An 18793-nucleotide genomic window follows, 5' to 3' on the forward strand; every position below is an offset into this window, starting at 1 on the left:
ACGCAATTTTTGTGTTGCTTAAAAAAAAGCTATATTGATATTTAAAAAAAATATTTTGTGTGTAATTTACTTTAAATTGTCATAAACAACACATTATCAATGTTGATTTTTTCAATTCAGTTCATCTTTAAGATAAATAAGGTTTTGAGCTGCAAATTATCTTCACATTCATTTAAAATTGCCCTGTGACATCCATCCTATGACGTGACTGAAGACAGAAAGATAAAGGAACAAGAGAAAAAGCTAATATGACGGTGTTTAAGACAGAAAAAGACATTTCCACAATGAAATACATTATGCATATTTCATGTACATTAAATTATATTACATTAGGGACGTCTCTACAATTATTAACCCAGAAAAACAAACCAAAACTATGCTTGACACACAATTTTTCACAATTCCTAATTAATAATTAACCATTAAAGAGTTTCAAGCTCTTAACCAGTGAGATTCTTAATAATTTCAGACAGAACCTTTATCGTTCTCCACGTAGATCATAAACCACTGAAATCTGCTGAGAAATCCTTTACATCCGTGTACTGAAGAGAGCAAATGATCATTTAAACTGAAATAAACAATTATTTACAAATTCATTGAAACTGTCCATGTGTAGAATTAGACTAATATAATAATGTGAAAATGAGCAAAGTGACAAACTTCACTGTTGTTTATTGATCTGTTAAAGCAACATGAGAGTGTGTGTGTTGCTGTAGTGCTGGATATCAGTCATGTGATCATCACGGCCCAATCACAGCCAGCGTACTGATACTCAGATCAACAGCTCTCTTACTCATGAGATATGGAGTAAATATTGGAAACATGATGAAAGCAGGAAGATCCAGATCCACAGGAGTGACGTTTACTGAGTATTGACCGGTAAGATCCTCAGAGAGGAAGAACACCAGAAGAATGGAAAGAGTGTGTGAATGAAGGTGGTTGTGAATGTGTGTAGATGTGTGTTAGTTACAGGATCAGAGAACGACACCGTTCCTCCGTCATAGTCCAGATTCACTCTCACATGATCAAGCTTCTGTTTAACACGAAAACCTCCAGTACATCTGTACGACACACTCCAGACATAAGTGCTGAAGAAAACACGTCCCTTCCTCTGGTTTGATGCTGTAGTTACTCCAAGAGCCCAGTGTTTACTCTCTTTAACGTCCACATCCCAGGAGTGTGTTCCTGAGTTAAAACCCTCTGAACCCAGAACACAGGAATAACAGTTAAATCTCTCAGGATTATCAGGAAGAGTTTGTTTGTTCTCGCTGTCTCTCACACTGGTCAGATCATCAGACAGGACGAGACGTGGATCTGCAGTGTTTGGATCCAGAATCACAGGAGCTGATGAGACACAATCAACAGAAGCTTTTATTCTGATCTTCATATAATGATCGACAGTGAACCCAACACAGATTATTATGAATTATGACACTCGTCCTGTTGATCAAACACATTTTCCTCTGATCACTGTCAGTGCTGTTATTAGTTTCACACTCGTTTTTATCATCAGCGTTTAACGGCATCAACTACAAACATTAAATATATGGGATTCAGACATTTGTGTCCATCAAGAGAACGTCTCAGGTTACGACTGTAACCTATGTTCCCTGAGAACAGGGAACGAGACACTATGTCAGAATGACGCTAAGGGGGAACGCCTCAGGCGTGACAGGTGTCTGAAATCAAATATCAACTCACAGCAATCATGCTGACCGGCGACAGCCCGTGAATCATTAACGTGAATGATTAACGTGCAACCTGCAAGTATAAAAGGGCGCTTTGCAAACATGACAACATCCTATCGTCTGAAGGGACTGTTGCAGGCAGGCCCCGAGGCATGGCAGGAAGACGTAGTGTCTCGTTCCCTGTTCTCAGGGAACATAGGTTACAGTCGTAACCTGAGACGTTCCCTTTCGAAAGGGAACTCTACACTACGTCAGAATGACGCTAAGGGGAACGATATACCAACGCCACCATGCTAAGGGGAGTGCATGCCCAATGGCAGTGACAACTGTTAGAACTCGCAAATTCAAATGAAATGCTAGAGCCACTCACCCTCAGGTCACACTGGGCTGTCAGTGACAGCACTCCATACGGTCATAGCCCAAGCTATATGATACCACAGAAAAACCTCCATAAACATAGTTTAGTTAAAGGTCTACCTGGGCCTGCTCAAGGGCCTAGGACCACAACTTCAACTTATTCGAAGGGGTCCCTTCTAGGGAATGTGGCTAGGGAACCTGAGGGAACCCCAGCCAGTCACTATTCAGGGGAACGTGCCACCTGAAATGCCACCAGGCAGGCCTGACCTGGTGTCACTATATAAGACACTACAATCTGACCACTTCCTGTCTGTCCGAAGACAGAGCCTCTGGACACTTGCCTTTAGGAAGGCATCCAACCCGAGGGACTGCGAAGCAGGCAGTGAACCACTCGGACCGGATCTCAGAGACGGGATATCCTGGAGAGTATGACTCAGCATAGTGCTTTACAACCCTTGCCAGCGAGGGGAGTTTCTCTACTCGATCCACGGATCAACCCAGTGTTTGTGTTTCAAAAAACACTAAGGAGGCCTGTGAGGGCCTAAGGACTGACCTAACTGGGAGGCCTCATGAGAGGCCTACGACCGACTGACCAGACTCAGGAGACCACATACTCATACTGACCCTCAGTGAGGGGGGCATTAGATCTACCTGGTAGGCAACCAGGCTGTAGCAGGATAAAGAGGTTCTAGGAGGGAACCCGTAGCAGAGAGTAAAACTTGAGTCGAGCCAGGGCGCAAGCTCACCTTCGGTAGCTGCCTGATAAGGTCTGCTAAACTGAAAGTAAGCGGCCACTAGCTTACAAAACCCAGCACCACAGTGAAACTACTCAGGGAGACCTGGAGAGGCCTACTACCTGACAACCACAGTATGTGGAAGCTCACCTTCAGAGAGGCCTGGTGAAGCCTACTATCTGATAACCACAAAACGTGGGAGCTCACCTTCAGAGAGGCCTGGAGAGGCCTACTACCTGAAAAACCATGCTCAGTGGAACATACAGTAAGTGGGAGCTAATCCTCCAAGGAGGCCTGGTGAGGCCTACTACACGACAACCACAGTATGTGGGAGCTCAACTTCAGGGAGGCCTAGCGAGGCCTACTACCTGAAAAACCATGCTAAGTGGAAACACACAGTAAGTGGGAGCTAACCCTCCAGGGAGGCCTGGTAAGGCCTACTACATGACAACCACAGTATGTGGGAGCTCAACTTCAGGGAGGCCTAGCGAGGCCTACTACCTGAAAAACCATGCTAAGTGGAAACACACAGTAAGTGGGAGCTAACCCTCCAGGGAGGCCTGGTAAGGCCTACTACATGACAACCACAGTATGTGGGAGCTCAACTTCAGGGAGGCCTAGTGAGGCCTACTACCTGATAACCACAGTGCATGGGAGTTCACTTACAGAGAGGCCTGGAGAGGCCCGCTACATGACAACCACAAAACGTGGGAGCTCAGCTTAAGGGAGGCCTAGTGAAGCCTACTACCTGATAACCACAGTACATGGGAGTTCGCTTACAGAGAGGCCTAGAGAGGCCTACTACCCGTTACCAGAAAAACCACATTAAGTGGAAACTCAAGGTATGTTGGAACTCAACTCCAGGGAAGCCTGGTGAGGCCTACTACCAGAGAACCATGACATGAAGGAGCTTACTTTCAGGGAGGCCTGGAGAGGCCTACTACCTGAAAACCACAGCTGACAGTGGGCCAGACTGGCAGTCCAGTTGACTGTCTATGGGGCTTTGCCTTCAGGGAGGCCTTATGAGGCCTACTACCTGATAGTTCAACCTCAGGGCCACTTAGTACCACAGTATGAGGGATTTAGCCCTCAGGGAGGCCTAGTAAAGCCTACTACCTGACCCCCACAAAAAATGTGGGAGCCCATCTTCAGGGAGGCCTGAAGAGGCCTACTTCCTGAAACAGTCTAATCAGCTGGATGTGACTGCTGCTGGGGACTCGCCTAACAGGGAGGCCCGGTCGAGCCTACTAGCTGATAGCGAGTCTTTCTGCTACTTTAATGAACACTGCTGGAACCATACTATTAAAAACTTTTCCTATAGTTTTGTCCTAGTGTATGCTCCACAATGTTGTGACCCACCTCCGAGGAGGCCTGTTAAGACCTACTACTTGGTAGTGAGTCTTCTGCCCGAACTACCAGGGCCAACCACCGAAGGTGAGCTGGCCTAGGAGCCCTATCTTATGGGCTACCCGGTCAAGGAGGCCTGCTGGGGCCTACTACCTAACTGTGCAGCCTTCAAGGCAGAAAAACTGTTACTACAGCGCTTACAGCATCCTGGTACCTAATCACATTGCCCAAGGCAGTGTACTCAGCACAAAGCAATACCCTCATAGCAGGGAGTACAACATACGCCACTCTGCCTAGTGGAGGCCCCATTTGAGGGCCTACCTACTAAATGCATGGGCGTCAGCTCATGGCAATGCCCTGGCTTCAAGGGAGCGGAGTTCAAATACCGGAATGAAATGTAGTTAGAACTCCCTGCTCAACCGGAGCCATCATGGTGTGAGGTAGATAATACAGAGCTGAGAATGGATTACTCAAAACTACCCTGCGTTAGCGGGGGAGTAACACCATATGCCCCTGAAACGTTAGACAGGGAGCGGGCCTGCAAGTGGCTCCAAAGGGTGACAGGGATTGTCCTGTGCCCAGCCTGGGGAAGCGGGGCTTGCTTGCAAGCCAACCAAACTTCACCCATCTTTCGAGCGGTTCAGCTCAACGGGCTAAGTGGAGCCAGCTCTAGAGGCCTAATCCAAGTAGCTCTGTTCGGCAGGGTCTGGCAAACTATCACATCGCAGAGCGAAAGACAGCCTAACCCTGCCTAAAGGATCATACCTCAACTACCACCCTGCATTACTCTACCACCCCTGAATGCAGTGAAAGGGGCGGGCCTTGGCCAACAACTCCCAATTAAGGGAGGAGGCGGAAATCTAGGGGAGGAAGCCTAACACATAATGAATGCGGCAGCTATACTTAGCAGAACGCCTCCAACATCCCAAACCTAGCCTAGGCCAGCTACAGAGGCGGCCCGGGTTAGGGCCGACCTATACGCATAGATCTACCTGAGGGCTCGGAGGAGCCACAGCCTACTTGATTGAGAGGCTGTGAAACACTCAACCTACTGACACCTTACAGAGCTCAGGGGAGCGAAGTACTCAGGATACCACTGTCACAAACCAATAGGTAAGACATAAGATCTATCTGAAGCGCCAGCGTCAGTCTAAACCCCAACTACTCTACCCCAGGGTGGCTAACAGCCCTGAGGCTAAACAGAAATGAGCGGTGGCCCACCACGCATAAAAAATGTTATGACAGGAAGGCCATCACATACTCAGAACGGAAGCCAATTTTCCTTGAGCTTCTCGTTAAATCGTTCCAGCCACCAACTGGGGAGGCTTCAGGGCCCTGAAGTCTCCATACTTTACCTTTTTTTTTTTTTTTCTAGGAATGACCCCTAGGTCTATACAGGGAACAAGGCTTCTGTAGAGAGATACAAATCAGTGTTAGTTATATACACAAATTCTCAAAAACCAAAAAGTTCACCTGCGGCGTGCGGAGTGAAGACTTCACCAGAAAGGTCTCAACGAACCTGGGGTCCACCACTTTTACATGCCTAAAAGAGGCGCTCACATCAACCAGTTGCTACGGCGGGCCATCAGAACATAGTTCTCATCATAGGCCCAACCCCAGGGCTGGTGTAACGTAAACGCCTGGGGAGTCAAGAAGAGGGAGAGGGCCGGTAGAAAAAGCCCTCCAGGGAGATCAAACCCTTACTTCCGCTGAGCATTGCTACGCTTGCGCTGAATGACCTCCCTTAAGTCCCTCTTCCTGCGGGAGGCTCGCCTTCTCTGCGTCCTGCTCCTCCCTGGAGGGGGCGCACGAGAGGCAACACTAGACCTCTGGTCCTGTCTATGGTCCTCAGACCAAGACGGACCAGGTCCTCCCGCCTGCCTGGGCCGGGGCCCGGATCTCAGAGGTATACAGGTTTTAAATGCGGCTGAGCGCGCCTTCGCCTCCCTAAACTTTCCAACCACCGCCTCAACGGAGGTGCCAAAAAGTTTAGTAGGCGAAACTGGTGAATCAAGGAGAAGGGCTTTTTCCTTCTCCCCGATATCAGCCAAGTTGAGCCACAGATGCCTCTCCGTGGCCACCATCGCTGCCATCGACCGGCCGATCACGGCAGAAGTCTGTTTAGTGGCCCGGAGAGACAAATCTGTGGTCCGGCGCAACTCAGCGACCGCCTCAGGGGACAGCCCCGTCCCCTGGTCGAGATCCCGCAGCAGATCAGCTTGGTAGGCTTGGAGCACTGCCATGGTGTGAAGGGCAGCACCAGCCTGACCTGCTGCCATGTACGCTCTGCCATTCAAGTGAGCCGTGACTTTAAGAGGCTTGGATGGCAGAGTCGGAGCTTTTAGTGTCGACGCCCGCCCAGATACGAGATAGTTCGCAAACGTCTCGTCAATGGGCGGCATCGACACATAACCATACTCCCCGATCCCCTCAACATCAGCGAAATTACCCCGCTGATGTCGATGAATACGGGCCGAGTATGGTTTCTCCCATGCCCTCTCGATCTCAGAATGGAGATCCGGAAGGAATGGAAGGCTCCGTTGAGCTGGTGGTCTATGTTCAGGGAGAAATAGATCGTCCAACCGGCCGCGAGCGATCTCTCCCTGAGCGCGCCGCCATGGCAACTGAAGTTTGTCAGTGGCGCGCTCCATAACTTCCACCAACTCAGCGTACATGGGGCAGGATGGCTGACGAGGTTGAGGATCTGATTCATCCTCCTCAGCCATCTCTTGCCCAGCCTGAAGAGCACTCGCTGCAGTATCAGTAGGAGAATCGTCTCCGTCATCCACCTGCAGCTCACTCTCGTCAGCCGATGACGCGTCCAAGAGGTGAACAACCCTCTCGAGACTGTCAGCGAGCTCCATCTGGGAGCCCCATGAAGCGCGTCGCCGCTCTACCTCGGCACGAGCGGGACCCGATCCGCGAGGACCAGATGCTGAACTCTCTCCCCTCGAGAAGAGAGCCAGACGAGAGCGGAGCGTTCTCATAGGAAAACACTCACAGTTTGCACAGGATGCTCCCTCGAGAGCATCCCGTGCGTGCTCTTCACCCAGACAGTACACACACATCTCGTGAGTGTCACCCGGCGACAAATATCTTGGGCACGGGTCAACACATTTCACATACGTTTTAGGACTTGCCTTAGATGTGCGTTTCATCTTTGCTGTAGCAGACGTTTTAATTAACAGACAAAAACAGTCCCTGAAGACGAAAAGGATGTTGTCATGTTTGCAAAGCGCCCTTTTATACTTGCAGGTTGCACGTTAATCATTCACGTTAATGATTCACGGGCTGTCGCCGGTCAGCATGATTGCTGTGAGTTGATATTTGATTTCAGACACCTGTCACGCCTGAGGCGTTCCCCCTTAGCGTCATTCTGACGTAGTGTAGAGTTCCCTTTCGAAAGGGAAACTGATACTTTTGGAAATTTACATAACAATAAATCAATGAGATGTGTTGAGATTTCTGCTGTAAATGAAGAACTGTAAGTGTGTGTGTGATCTTCATCTGATCATCTTCATTTTATTGGCTCTTATCCTCCTTATTCTCGGGGCGCTACTGTAGGTGTAACAGGGTGTGTTCCCACATGTTTTAGTTTCCAAGCACTCTAACAAGAGGATTAGCGCACCGCTAGCATAGACTGTTTATGACCGTTACCATGGAAACCTCCAGTTCAGTGACAGGAAGTCGCGCCCGTAATTCACGCAAGGAAATGGAATCATGGGAGCTAGAAATAATATCCATCTATCCATCCATCCATCCATCCATCCATCCATCCATCCATCCATCCATCCATCTATCCATCCATCCATCTATCCAACTATCTATCCATCTATCCATCCATCTATCCATCTATCTATCCATCTATCCAACTATCTATCCATCCATCATCTATCCATCTATCCATCCATCTATCTATCCATCTATCCATCTATCTATCCATCCATCTATCCAACTTTCTATCCATCCATCATCTATCCATCTATCCATCCATCTATCTATCCATCTATCCAACTATCTATCCATCTATCCATCCATCTATCCATCTATCTATCCATCTATCCATCCATCCATCTATCCAACTATCTATCCATCTATCCATCCATCTATCCATCCATCTATCTATCCATCTATCCATCCATCCATCTATCCAACTATCTATCATCTATCCATCCATCTATCCATCTATCTATCCATCTATCCAACTATATATCCATCTATCCAACTATCTATCCATCCATCTATCTATCTATCCATCTATCCATCTATCTATCCATCCATCTATCCATCTATCCAACTATCTATCCATCCATCATCTATCCAACTATCTATCATCTATCCATCCATCTATATATCCATCTATCCAACTATCTATCCATCCATCATCTATCCAACTATCTATCCATCTATCTATCTATCTATCTATCTATCTATCTATCTATCTATCATGAAGAACCTTTAACTCTCCAGCTCAGATCTCCTGCTGTCAGACTCACTGTTTTGGACGATGTCCTGCATCTTCTTCCAGACTCTGAACGGCAGGTTGCCCAAGTATCGTGGCACATGAATCAAAGCTCCAGAAGCCATCTGTGGATCCGGCTGTGAACTCTGGACTCTGGAAGAACATTCAGGAGTCAGAACTGCAGTGGCTTTGGATCAGAACCAGAGAGACCAGAGACAGGAGCAGATCACTCACCTTTCCATTGAGACTGGAAACTCCTGCAGAACAAACACACCATTTATCATCAACAACTCAATCAATCAACCAATGATCAACCAATGATCTGAAATCAGACCTTCAGAAAGCAGACGTCATTGGCTTTCATCATCTCCTCCATGTCTTTGATTGTGTGTGAAAGAGCTGAGATGTGTGTGTTCATCTCCTCCAGCTTCTCCTTCATCATCTGCTTCTTCTGCTCCTCTTCCTCCCTCAGTGCAGTGACTGTAGCTTCTTCTTCATCTCTGAGAAACTGATGAAGCTTCTCAAACTGCTGTTTAATCTGACGCTCTGTGTGCTCAGCTTGAGACTGAAATCACATCACATTCACTTCAATCATCTCAATCGACACACATCAACACTTCACATCATTCATATCAGAGATAAACTCGGATACCCGACATAGAACGGATCCAGAAGCAGATTGATGCTCGTCATTTACAGAAATAATCAACTATAATCCATTATATTAAATCATAACTGTATACAGATGGTGGACAACCAGAATGCCTATTACCGCCGCGCCAGCCGCCGCGGCGAAATTACCGCGGCGAAAATAAACCAGCCGCATTTCAAAGTCGTTCCCGAAATGACCACCAGGTGGCGCAAAGGGACATTGTGCAAAACAGCAGCAATTGCCGTATTTTAAAATGTAAGTGGGTTAAATATAAAACCCTTAGCCTAATAGGCATATTTTTCATATATATAAATAGGCCTATTAGGCTACAACAGAATAGAACCAAAGATAGAATCAATTTTACAGCTGAAAAAATAGAATCAAAAGTTAAAAATAGAGACGATGTTAGGAGCAATGACGCTGAATATTTTTACTATTCTATTGAGGAATTCGATAAACGAAGAGCTCTCGTGAGCGATACAATTGCACAGTAATTTATAGTGATCTCAAAAGCAGATTTATTTTTCTCATAACAGCTAAAATAACTTAATATATGCCTTGTCTTCATATGATTTTTATCAATGAACTAGTGTTTTCTGACAGTGTCGACTGCAAAGATGAAGTTGACGATCGCCATATTTGTAGTGAACGCACCTAGAGAGAAATGCACAAAGACATAATCAGAGAGTAGCCTTTTTCTTTTTCGTTTTGAATTATTTCGTTTGAAGACATTTCAAGCTTTGTGTATTTGATGTATTTATCATGTCTGTGTGAGGCATATACGCTGAGTTTCGTTAAGTTAGGAGGATGAGATGCGCTCCAGCTGACGTGCAATGCAAGTGACCTCACGGGCGCCTCTATGATTAGTGTCTGTTTGCTTCTCTTACTTATTGAATCCAGACAATTGGGTGATGAAAAAATGATTAAAATTAAGATACAATTTATAGAAAACGAAATTCACTTTAAAAAAAGGTTTTCTACGAAACAAAACTTAATGAAGTGGTCAAAATCATGTCTGACCCACTTCATATCCATCTCTCGATATAATGCATCTTATCTTACTCGTGCTGTTCACTTTTCATATTCAATATAGATTGAAAAAACAACATTATAATATTTTAACAAATATGATACTAAATGAGATTATTTAATGTCTACAACAGTATAGTAGGCCTATAGACTCTATTTGTACAAATTGCTGCACGTTAATGTAATTAAATGAAACCTTGTAACGAATTCACACTGTAGGGTAGACTGTGTACAGTTGAGACACCTTAAATAACTTGCGTTCCAGCAAGCACAAGTTGTGATTTTTGCTGTGCACTTGCATATTAATGTCAGCTGGGAAGGAAATATAGAGACCAGACCTCTTGGAACTTTAATTGAATACATAGCGTTGGTAAAGCATACTGAAATTACATCCCTACAAATGTATTAGGCCCTACTGAAAATAAATGTATCGAATTTAAGCAAAGTAGCCTAAATGTTAAGAAAGCCCTTTGCTTTTTTACGTAGCCTAAAGGACTCTTATAGCCGACTTTGGGTTAATTTAATTTGTAGAGGATTTTTTAACTCAAACATTAACACTGAAATAAATTAAACTAAATTATTGTAATTTTTTGGCACACCACGACGAGTGGCGCTATGCATTGTTCTAAAGCCAAGTTTTATTCTGGCATGTTGAATTAGTGTTCGACAAACGCGTTCATTTGAATGAAGAGCGCTTCTCGCTCGTGTGAGCGAACACACACTGGAACATTAGGCCATGTCGCAACGAGTGAATAGTGGCCGAGTGGTTGAACGTACGTTACGATCATTTAGATGACACGGGTTCGAATCCCGAACTAACTTGGACTACTGGTGTTTATATATTAGCCTATTAATGCATTTTATAGTCTATTGTTGATGCAGAGAGATTTGTCTTCTAAAACATTTTTTTTTTTGCCTATTTACAAAATAAAATCGCCATGCATTTCCATTTTAGCTACACTAAGGAACAAATATTATACAATGACTTTACTTCTGTAGCCTATAATAATTCATATATATGACGTTTAAACGACAAACAATAAAATCAGAACCAGTATTCTGTTGCGTTCATGGTTCCAGTGGCAGTAATGCATCCACGGCTTTTCAAAATGTCACAAAGCGTTTTGAGATTGTTTTGAATGAAATATTGAAGTTTATAATTTGTTTGGCACGACGAGTGGCAAACTCTTTGTTTTGTTTTGCAAACTCAGCTAGCCTGTGGGGGGTTTGGAGAAGGCAATACTTTGCTTTATCGTGGGGGTGCAGGACAGAGGTGTTAATGTTCCGTCTTTCATATGGAGAGTGTCGGATAGCCAGCCTGGGGTGCGTTTCCCGAAAGCATCGTTGGCCAACTATGGTCGCAAGTTCCGTCGTTACCAATAGAGTTCAATGGACATTGCGATGAACTTGCGACCATAGTTGCCAACGATGCTTTCGGGAAACGCAACCCTGATGAGCAGGCAAAGGCAAAATTCTTTTAAGGAGTAATCTCAAAATCTCAAAGTCCATAGCCTAGTAGGCCCTATATCTTATTAAATTATATATTGTAGTTTTATTGATTGTATAGGTCTTCCACAAACAATTTCAATTTAGCAGATACAGAGCTCTTTAATTCGCGACCCACCTCGTTTTATTGTGAGGTGAATTAAGCAAGGCATGTTGTATCTTTGAAGGAACAAAAGCTATTTGTTACAATTTTTTCTTTCGTGATTTGTGTGGATGACACACAGCGACATACAGTATTATCAGCTGTATGGTGTTTTTTTACGCTGAAATGCTTAATTTCGAGAAAGACCCGCCGCGCGCAGTGAGGGAGACCAAACTTACTAAAAAAAATATCCAGCGCGAGAGAGGCAAAGAAAAACGCCTGTTCTTAATTTATGTTGCTTTGAACTTTTTCCGTTTTGTACCGTTTTAATTTTTTTATTTAGCTGCAATTTCTTTGACAATAGAAATTTAAAATGTTGCAAGAATAAGCTTCTGTGTTTCTTATTTTGCATCACAAAGGGAATAAACTCTATCGATGCAACCCTGTTTAAATAAATAAACTGTCCCGACACTTTATTCATATCTTAAAATGTGCGATGGGTTTTCAAACTTAATTAATTTTATTTTTCTTTTACATTTTCATTGTTTATTTTTTAATTGAAAGCAATACTGTATTGAAAGTATTTTTCTGATTTGTTCGATCTGTTTTGAAAAATGTCTTCCGTTGATATGGCCGGGTATCACTGTCAGTCATCTCAATCTCGTGAATGATTCACACACACACAAAAAATAATTTAGCAGATTAAAGACGAGCTTCATCTTCATTTTCTGGTGCAATCGGCTGACAGTCTTCCTTCATCAGATGTGTCGTCTTTGCAGCGGGAATGTAGCAAATTTATGTTGTAATGTACAATTGATAATTAAACAAGATGATTGACTTTAATAAACAGATGCATATTTAAGCATCAAGAACGGAAAAACATAAACACTGTCGGCTACACTGAGATTCGATCTCAGATCGTTTGAAGCTCCGAGAGGCTCTTGTTAATGCTTTGACCACAGAGCTACCGTCTGAATCGCCAATGTCTACTATTTTCTCTGTTTTAAAAGTTTGTAACATGTAAGGCTATTTAGTTCTGAATATAACAAAGAATGCTTAAACCGACTACATCGGTTAGGAGCTGCAAGTCCTGAAAATGTTTTAATTTCACGGTAAATTATTTTAATTTATTTCACTGTTATGTTTCAGTTAATAAATCTACAAACACATTAAAATAACACGAAGAAAATGACAAGTAACCTATTGACATAGCCTTTCTAAATTATAGAAAAACTGGGCACACAATGTTAACGTGTGTCTACTTTGTTTAAATTTAATGAACTAGTGCAAAAAATGCCCGTGCAAAATCAGTTTTTGTGTGTGTTTTTAGTAATTGTTGGTTTGGTGTGATTGAATGCTCATTGTTACAATTACACAGCAAAAGTTCAGTGACATTTTTATTTGTGCATGGTAGAAAGCACACAGTGAACTCCGAGAAAACGCTATGCTTGAGGAAACAGTTTGTGAATAGGCTACTATAAATGATGCCAGTGAAAGAGACTGTGAACGCATTGAATAGGATATGTTTAGTTGGTGAATAGCATAGGCTACTATTAAGCAGTAGCGATAACGTTTAGCGCACCAGAATTAAATATAATATTCAGAAGTAAACAGCATAGCTGACTTACAGATTCAGTTTACATCCACAAATGAATAAGCGCCTCAATTCAGGGAGCAGTGCAAAGTGCCCGTGCAAAATCAGTTTTTGTGAGCTGATCGCCGTCAAAAAAGTTCAGGAGATATTTCTTGCGATGGCAATATGATCAAAAATAACTTTATATTGATTCAATGGATTAATTGCATTTTGAAAAAAAAAAGTCATGAATTTATTGCATTTTTGGGAAAAAATAATCCGTTTTTATAATAAATCTTTGAAAATCAAAATCTGGATTTGAATTTTTTATGTTATTATAACCTAAAGATGCTATGTGAAAGTTTGAAACAGAAAATAGTGGTTTTCACACATTTAGTGGTTATCTCACATTCGAGAGATATGCGAATAACACACAGACAGACAGACGGACGTAGATGGATTTATCACGTTTTGGATCCAAACTATAATATTCAGAAGTAAACAGTGTAGCTGACAGATTGTCAGAATGTTTATTTTTAAACCATAAACTCCTTGGGGCTTCTTTGACCGATACAACCCTCTAATGTCAGAATGTTTATTTTTAAACCACAACCTTATAAAAATGATATATTTAACGATATCTTTAGCATTTCTCATCCAAACAACGTCAAACTTGGCACTGCACTTACTCGTGACCGTAGCGAGACACCTGTCAAGTTTGAAATCCATCGGACTAATGGTTCGAGAGATATGTGGTTAACAGACACACAGACAGACAGACAAACAGACACACACACACACACACACACAGACAGACAGACGTTTCTGTAATTTATAGAGAGATTTGAATTCGTTTAACCACAATATTTATCTTGAATTTATCTGTGACCTCAGCTCAGATTACTGCCGCGGCAGATTACGTCATAAAGAGAATAAACTGACACTTTTCAAAGTCTGTGATTACAGCGCCACTCAGCGGTAAAAGGCAGCAAATGCACATCCCAATTTTGCCGCCGCGGGAACGGCGGCGGTAAAAGTCTCATTCTGGTTGTCCACCATCTGTACAGTGATACTATACATGACTCTTGATTCTGTTTCCTCACCTTGATGTGTTGAACTGTTTTCTCAAACTCTCCTTTCATTTTTTCATTGCATTTAAGTTTCTCTTGTAAGGTCTTCAGTGCTGTATTGAGCTCCTCCTAGAATTGAACAAAACACATAAAACACAGAGAAGAGAAGAAGAGAAGACAATTATAGTGATATGATCATATAATGCAGTGAAAAAGTATAATAATAATAATAATAATAATAAGTTTTATTTATATAGCGCCTTTCCAGAGCTCAAGGACACTTTACAATAAACAAACAACAATAAAGGCAGTTGACAAAGACAGCAGACAGAACAACAGTAGGCAGTTGAGAGTGCAAACAGTAAGTGAAAAATGGGTAGATGGGGCGGAATACAAACAGATATAACTTTGGGAAAAAAAAAAAAAAAAAAAAAAAAAAAGGAAAATTAAGAATTATAACATTCAGAAAATAGGTGAGTTTTGAGCATGGATTTGAATTCAGAGATAGTGTTAACAGAACAGAGTGACCGGGTGAGAGAGTTCCACATTTTGGGCGCAACAACACTGAATGATCTGCCCCCCATTGAAGCAAGGCGATGCCGAGGGACGACGAGAAGGCTGGAATCAGCGGATCGTAAAGAGCGAGTCGGGGTGTAGGGGAGAAGCAGGTTACAGAGATAGGGGGGAGCCAGGCCGTGCAGAGACTTAAAAGTGAGAAGGAGAATTTTGAATTTGATACGGTAAGCCACAGGAAGCCAGTGAAGATCATGCAGGATTGGGGAAATATGTGCAGAACGCTTGGTGTGGGTGAGTAGTCTGGCAGCAGAGTTTTGAATGTATTGTAATTTGGAAATGGAGCTAGCTGATAGGCCAATGAAAAGTGCATTGCAGTAATCAAGACGTGAGGTGACAAATGCATGGATGACAGTTTCAGTATCTGAGATACTGATAAAGGGACGGAGCTGAGCGATACGACGTAGATGAAAGAATGCCAATTTAGTGATAGAATTAATGTGAGAGTGGAAAGATAGAGAGGAATCAAAAATTACACCAAGATTTTTAATAGTACTAGATGGTTTGATAAGAGAGCCAGCGATCTCACAGGTGAAGTTGGTAGGAATTTTATTATTGAGTGACGGAGGTCCAGTGAAAATAATCTCAGTTTTGTCCATGTTAAGTTTTAGAAAATCTGAATGAAGCCAATCTTTTATTTCATGTACACAAGCAGAGATTTTGTCAGTTGTTGTGAGAGATAAAGTCGATGTACAGGTAGTATATAATTGAATGTCGTCAGCATAAAAATGATAATTAAAACCATGACGGCAGAGGATCTGACCAAGAGGTATTATATAGATTATAAATAATAATGGCCCAAGAACGGATCCCTGAGGGACACCTTGCTTCAGGGGGACAGTAGGTGAGCGAAAATTCTGAAGTGAAATGTAGAACAGTCTGTCAGAGAGATAGGAGGAAAACCAGGAAAGAGCAGCACCAGAAATACCCACATCCGAAAGGCGCGAAATGAGTAGTTGATGGGAGACGGTATCGAAGGCAGAGCTGAGGTCAAGCAGCAGGAGCATAGACAGAGAACCAGAGTCACCAGAGAGAAGCAGATCATTCAGTACCTTAACTAGAGCAGTTTCAGTACTATGCAAACTAGTATTTGCCCTCATCCTGATTTCTTCTATTTTTGTGCACATCTCATATTAAATTGATTCAGAAATTAAAACATAAAACAAAGACAACCTGAGTAAACACAAAGTACAGTTTGTAAGACAGTGTTATTAATTAAAGCAATAAGTTATTCAATACCAGCGTGAAAATGTATTTGCCCCTGTAGTTACTAATTCCTCAAATCTATTAAATGTATTTATAATGTGGTTCAGCCGGACTAAACACAACCAGTCCTGATTACTGAAGCCCTATTCAATCAAATCAACACTTAAATAGGACTTTTTCAACAGCATCAAGTTTGTTAAAAGGTCTTAAAGTGCCCCATATGCTTTCTCGAATATTCCCCTTCATGCAGTGTGTAATACGGCTGTTTGTGAATGTAAATGTTCTGTAAAGTTGTAAAGTGGAAAGTGCTCATAAATAAAGTTATTGTTTCCCCAAAAGAAAGAATCGAGTCTGAACCGCCTTAACGAGTCGTCAGTAACTCCAGTCTCACTTCTATGACCGGCATACATAACGATGTAACACATTTGCATAATTAACGCCTATGGTCTTCATTGGCTGCCGGCAAACAACGTCTTCTTCTTCGTTCTGTGACCTCACACACACATGCACTGAACATTTCAAAAACTTTTAGCCTTTTATGTTCAAACCAGAGTCAGACAATGATGGAGAGACTCAAGAAGAAGTGACAACATGTAGAAGCAACAGGACATTTCTGAATGGTTAGTTGATGAATTTATGTAGCTGATGTGGAGTTAACTATCTTCTAGTGTGTGTGTGTGTGTGTGTGTGTGTGTGTGTGTGTGTGTGTGTGTGTGTGTGTGTATGTGTGTGTGTGTGTATGAGTGTGTGTGTTTACTACTCTCTTCATGTCACTTTCAGTTTCATTTACATGTAAAACAAGAGATATTTGTCTTACCTTATATGATGAAACCACTTCACTGATGGGTCTGACTTTGTGATTGTCGTGGTGTTGTGAAGTAACACACACTACACACACAGGCTGTTTGTCCTGCAGACAGAATAGTTTGAGTTTCTCACTGTGTAAACTGCAGATCTCCTCAGATCCTGATGAACGCGTCTCATTTCTCTCCTTCAGGATCGACTCGCACAAGTTTTTTAACACCAGATTAAGAGGAGGTTGATCTCTTGAGGATCTTCTCCTGCAGACAGGACACTCCTGAGTTTTCTTGGTTCTCCAGAACTGTTGAAGACACTCTTTACAGACACTGTGACTACATGATAAAAGAACAGGAGCCTTGAAGATTTCACAGCACACGGGACAAGAAAGCTCCTCATCAAAGACATTTAGTGAAGCCATTTTCCCCGTTTGAGCTCCAGCAACACAAACTTTACTGTCACTTTCTCAACGACGGTTTTAAAAATGAATCACCTTGAGAATCACAGCGATCTGCTGTCTGTTCAGAAACAAATGTCTCACAAATCCTTCTTGAAAGTGTTTGTCTTCATTCTCCACTGATCGCTGCTTCTTTATTGCTTTTGTCGAGAGAGAAGAGAGTCAGCATGACAGAAAAGAGAAATAATAAGTCAGTCTCTTCCTGGTAAGTGTTGTAAGAGGGTGGAGTTTATGATCACATCTGGTTCAAAGAACAACATCAGGATTTCTTCAGGTTAAATTTTAACAAAACTTCCATTAAAACTTTCTCAGGGAGCCCATCGGACCCCGACTTCTAAACCCGGCCAAAGATCATCCCCTCGCGCGTTCCTGGTCTGCTTCTCCAGATTCCAGCAGAAGGAAGCTGCGCTGCGCTGGGCCCGGAATCATGAGCTCAAGTATCAAGGCGCCACTCTAAGGGTCTATCAGGACCTCAGCGCAGCTCTCGCTAAAAAGAGAGCTGCGTTTAACGGTATAAAGCAAGCCTTGTATCAGAAGAACGTCAGATTCCACCTGCTCCACCCGGCCCGACTGCGAGTGATGTATGGGAACGATGTACTCACTTTTGATGATGAAGCTCAGAAGTTTTTCGACCAGAAGTTCGGCAAAGAGTAGGACTTCACCTCATATGTTGCAGTCTGGTCTGTCTGTACAACCCGACGATGGTTAATTGCCCGAACTCAAGGTGTGTAAGTTCACCTTATAATGGTAAGCAGCAGTCCGGTACGAATACATAACGATGTTTATGCTAGGCTAATTCATACTATGCTATGCACGAGTTTATACATTTAAATCTTAACGGAGCAAACCATTCGTGCTGCTTTCCAGATGTGTGTACGCGTGCAAATAGGTATGTATGTGCGTGTATCTATGTTATAATATGTGTTTTCTTACAATAAGGGGAACAGGCTTTGGCCTCTGCGAATGTTTTTTTTTTTGTTTTTTTTGTTATTTCCATTATTATATATATATTTTTTTTCTCTTTAATTCACTTGAATGTTGAGAGGATTTATTGTTGAATATTAAAAATAACTGGGAGCCCCCCCAGACCTAAATATTAAGAGAATGTGCTACCAGAAGCTCTTGGAAATGGTGTTTAGCCTGCAGCTTGCCTCAGGGAGAGGGACAAGTATAGGCTTTGTTCTGGTTTTGTGTTTAGATAAGGTTAAGATTAGGGATAGGGTAAGGGACAACTCCACACTTTTGCAACATAGGGTTTC

General features: G+C 42.8%; 1 protein-coding gene across 1 annotated transcript; it reads right to left on the reverse strand.

Moving 5' to 3' along the window:
• Positions 1–549: 549 nt before the first annotated feature.
• LOC307148029 (nuclear factor 7, ovary-like) lies at positions 550–17740 on the reverse strand. The gene is made up of 6 exons (XM_079853207.1): positions 17097–17740; positions 14534–14629; positions 8923–9153; positions 8823–8845; positions 8623–8741; positions 550–1344 (listed from the first exon to the last, which is right to left on the reverse strand). Exons 1-6 carry the CDS (start codon positions 17496–17498, stop codon positions 863–865), a joined length of 1353 nt encoding a protein of 450 aa, XP_079709333.1. The 5' UTR covers positions 17499–17740; the 3' UTR covers positions 550–862.
• Between the last annotated feature and the right edge of the window lie 1053 nt (positions 17741–18793).

The sequence above is a fragment of the Squalius cephalus genome (assembly GCF_949319135.1).
Source record: "Squalius cephalus genome assembly, chromosome: 20".
Lineage (NCBI taxonomy): Eukaryota > Metazoa > Chordata > Actinopteri > Cypriniformes > Leuciscidae > Squalius > Squalius cephalus.

Excerpts from the sequence above, each read along its gene's own strand:
- LOC307148029 (XM_079853207.1), bottom strand. The coding sequence starts at position 17,498 with ATGGCTTCACTAAATGTCTTTGATGAGGAGCTTTCTTGTCCCGTGTGC. Across the intron at positions 8,846-8,922 it reads ATGACGTCTGCTTTCTGAAG|GAGTTTCCAGTCTCAATGGA; the intron begins GTCTGATTTCAG and ends TTTGTTCTGCAG. Across the intron at positions 1,345-8,622 it reads GCAGGACATCGTCCAAAACA|CTCCTGTGATTCTGGATCCA; the intron begins GTGAGTCTGACA and ends GTGTCTCATCAG.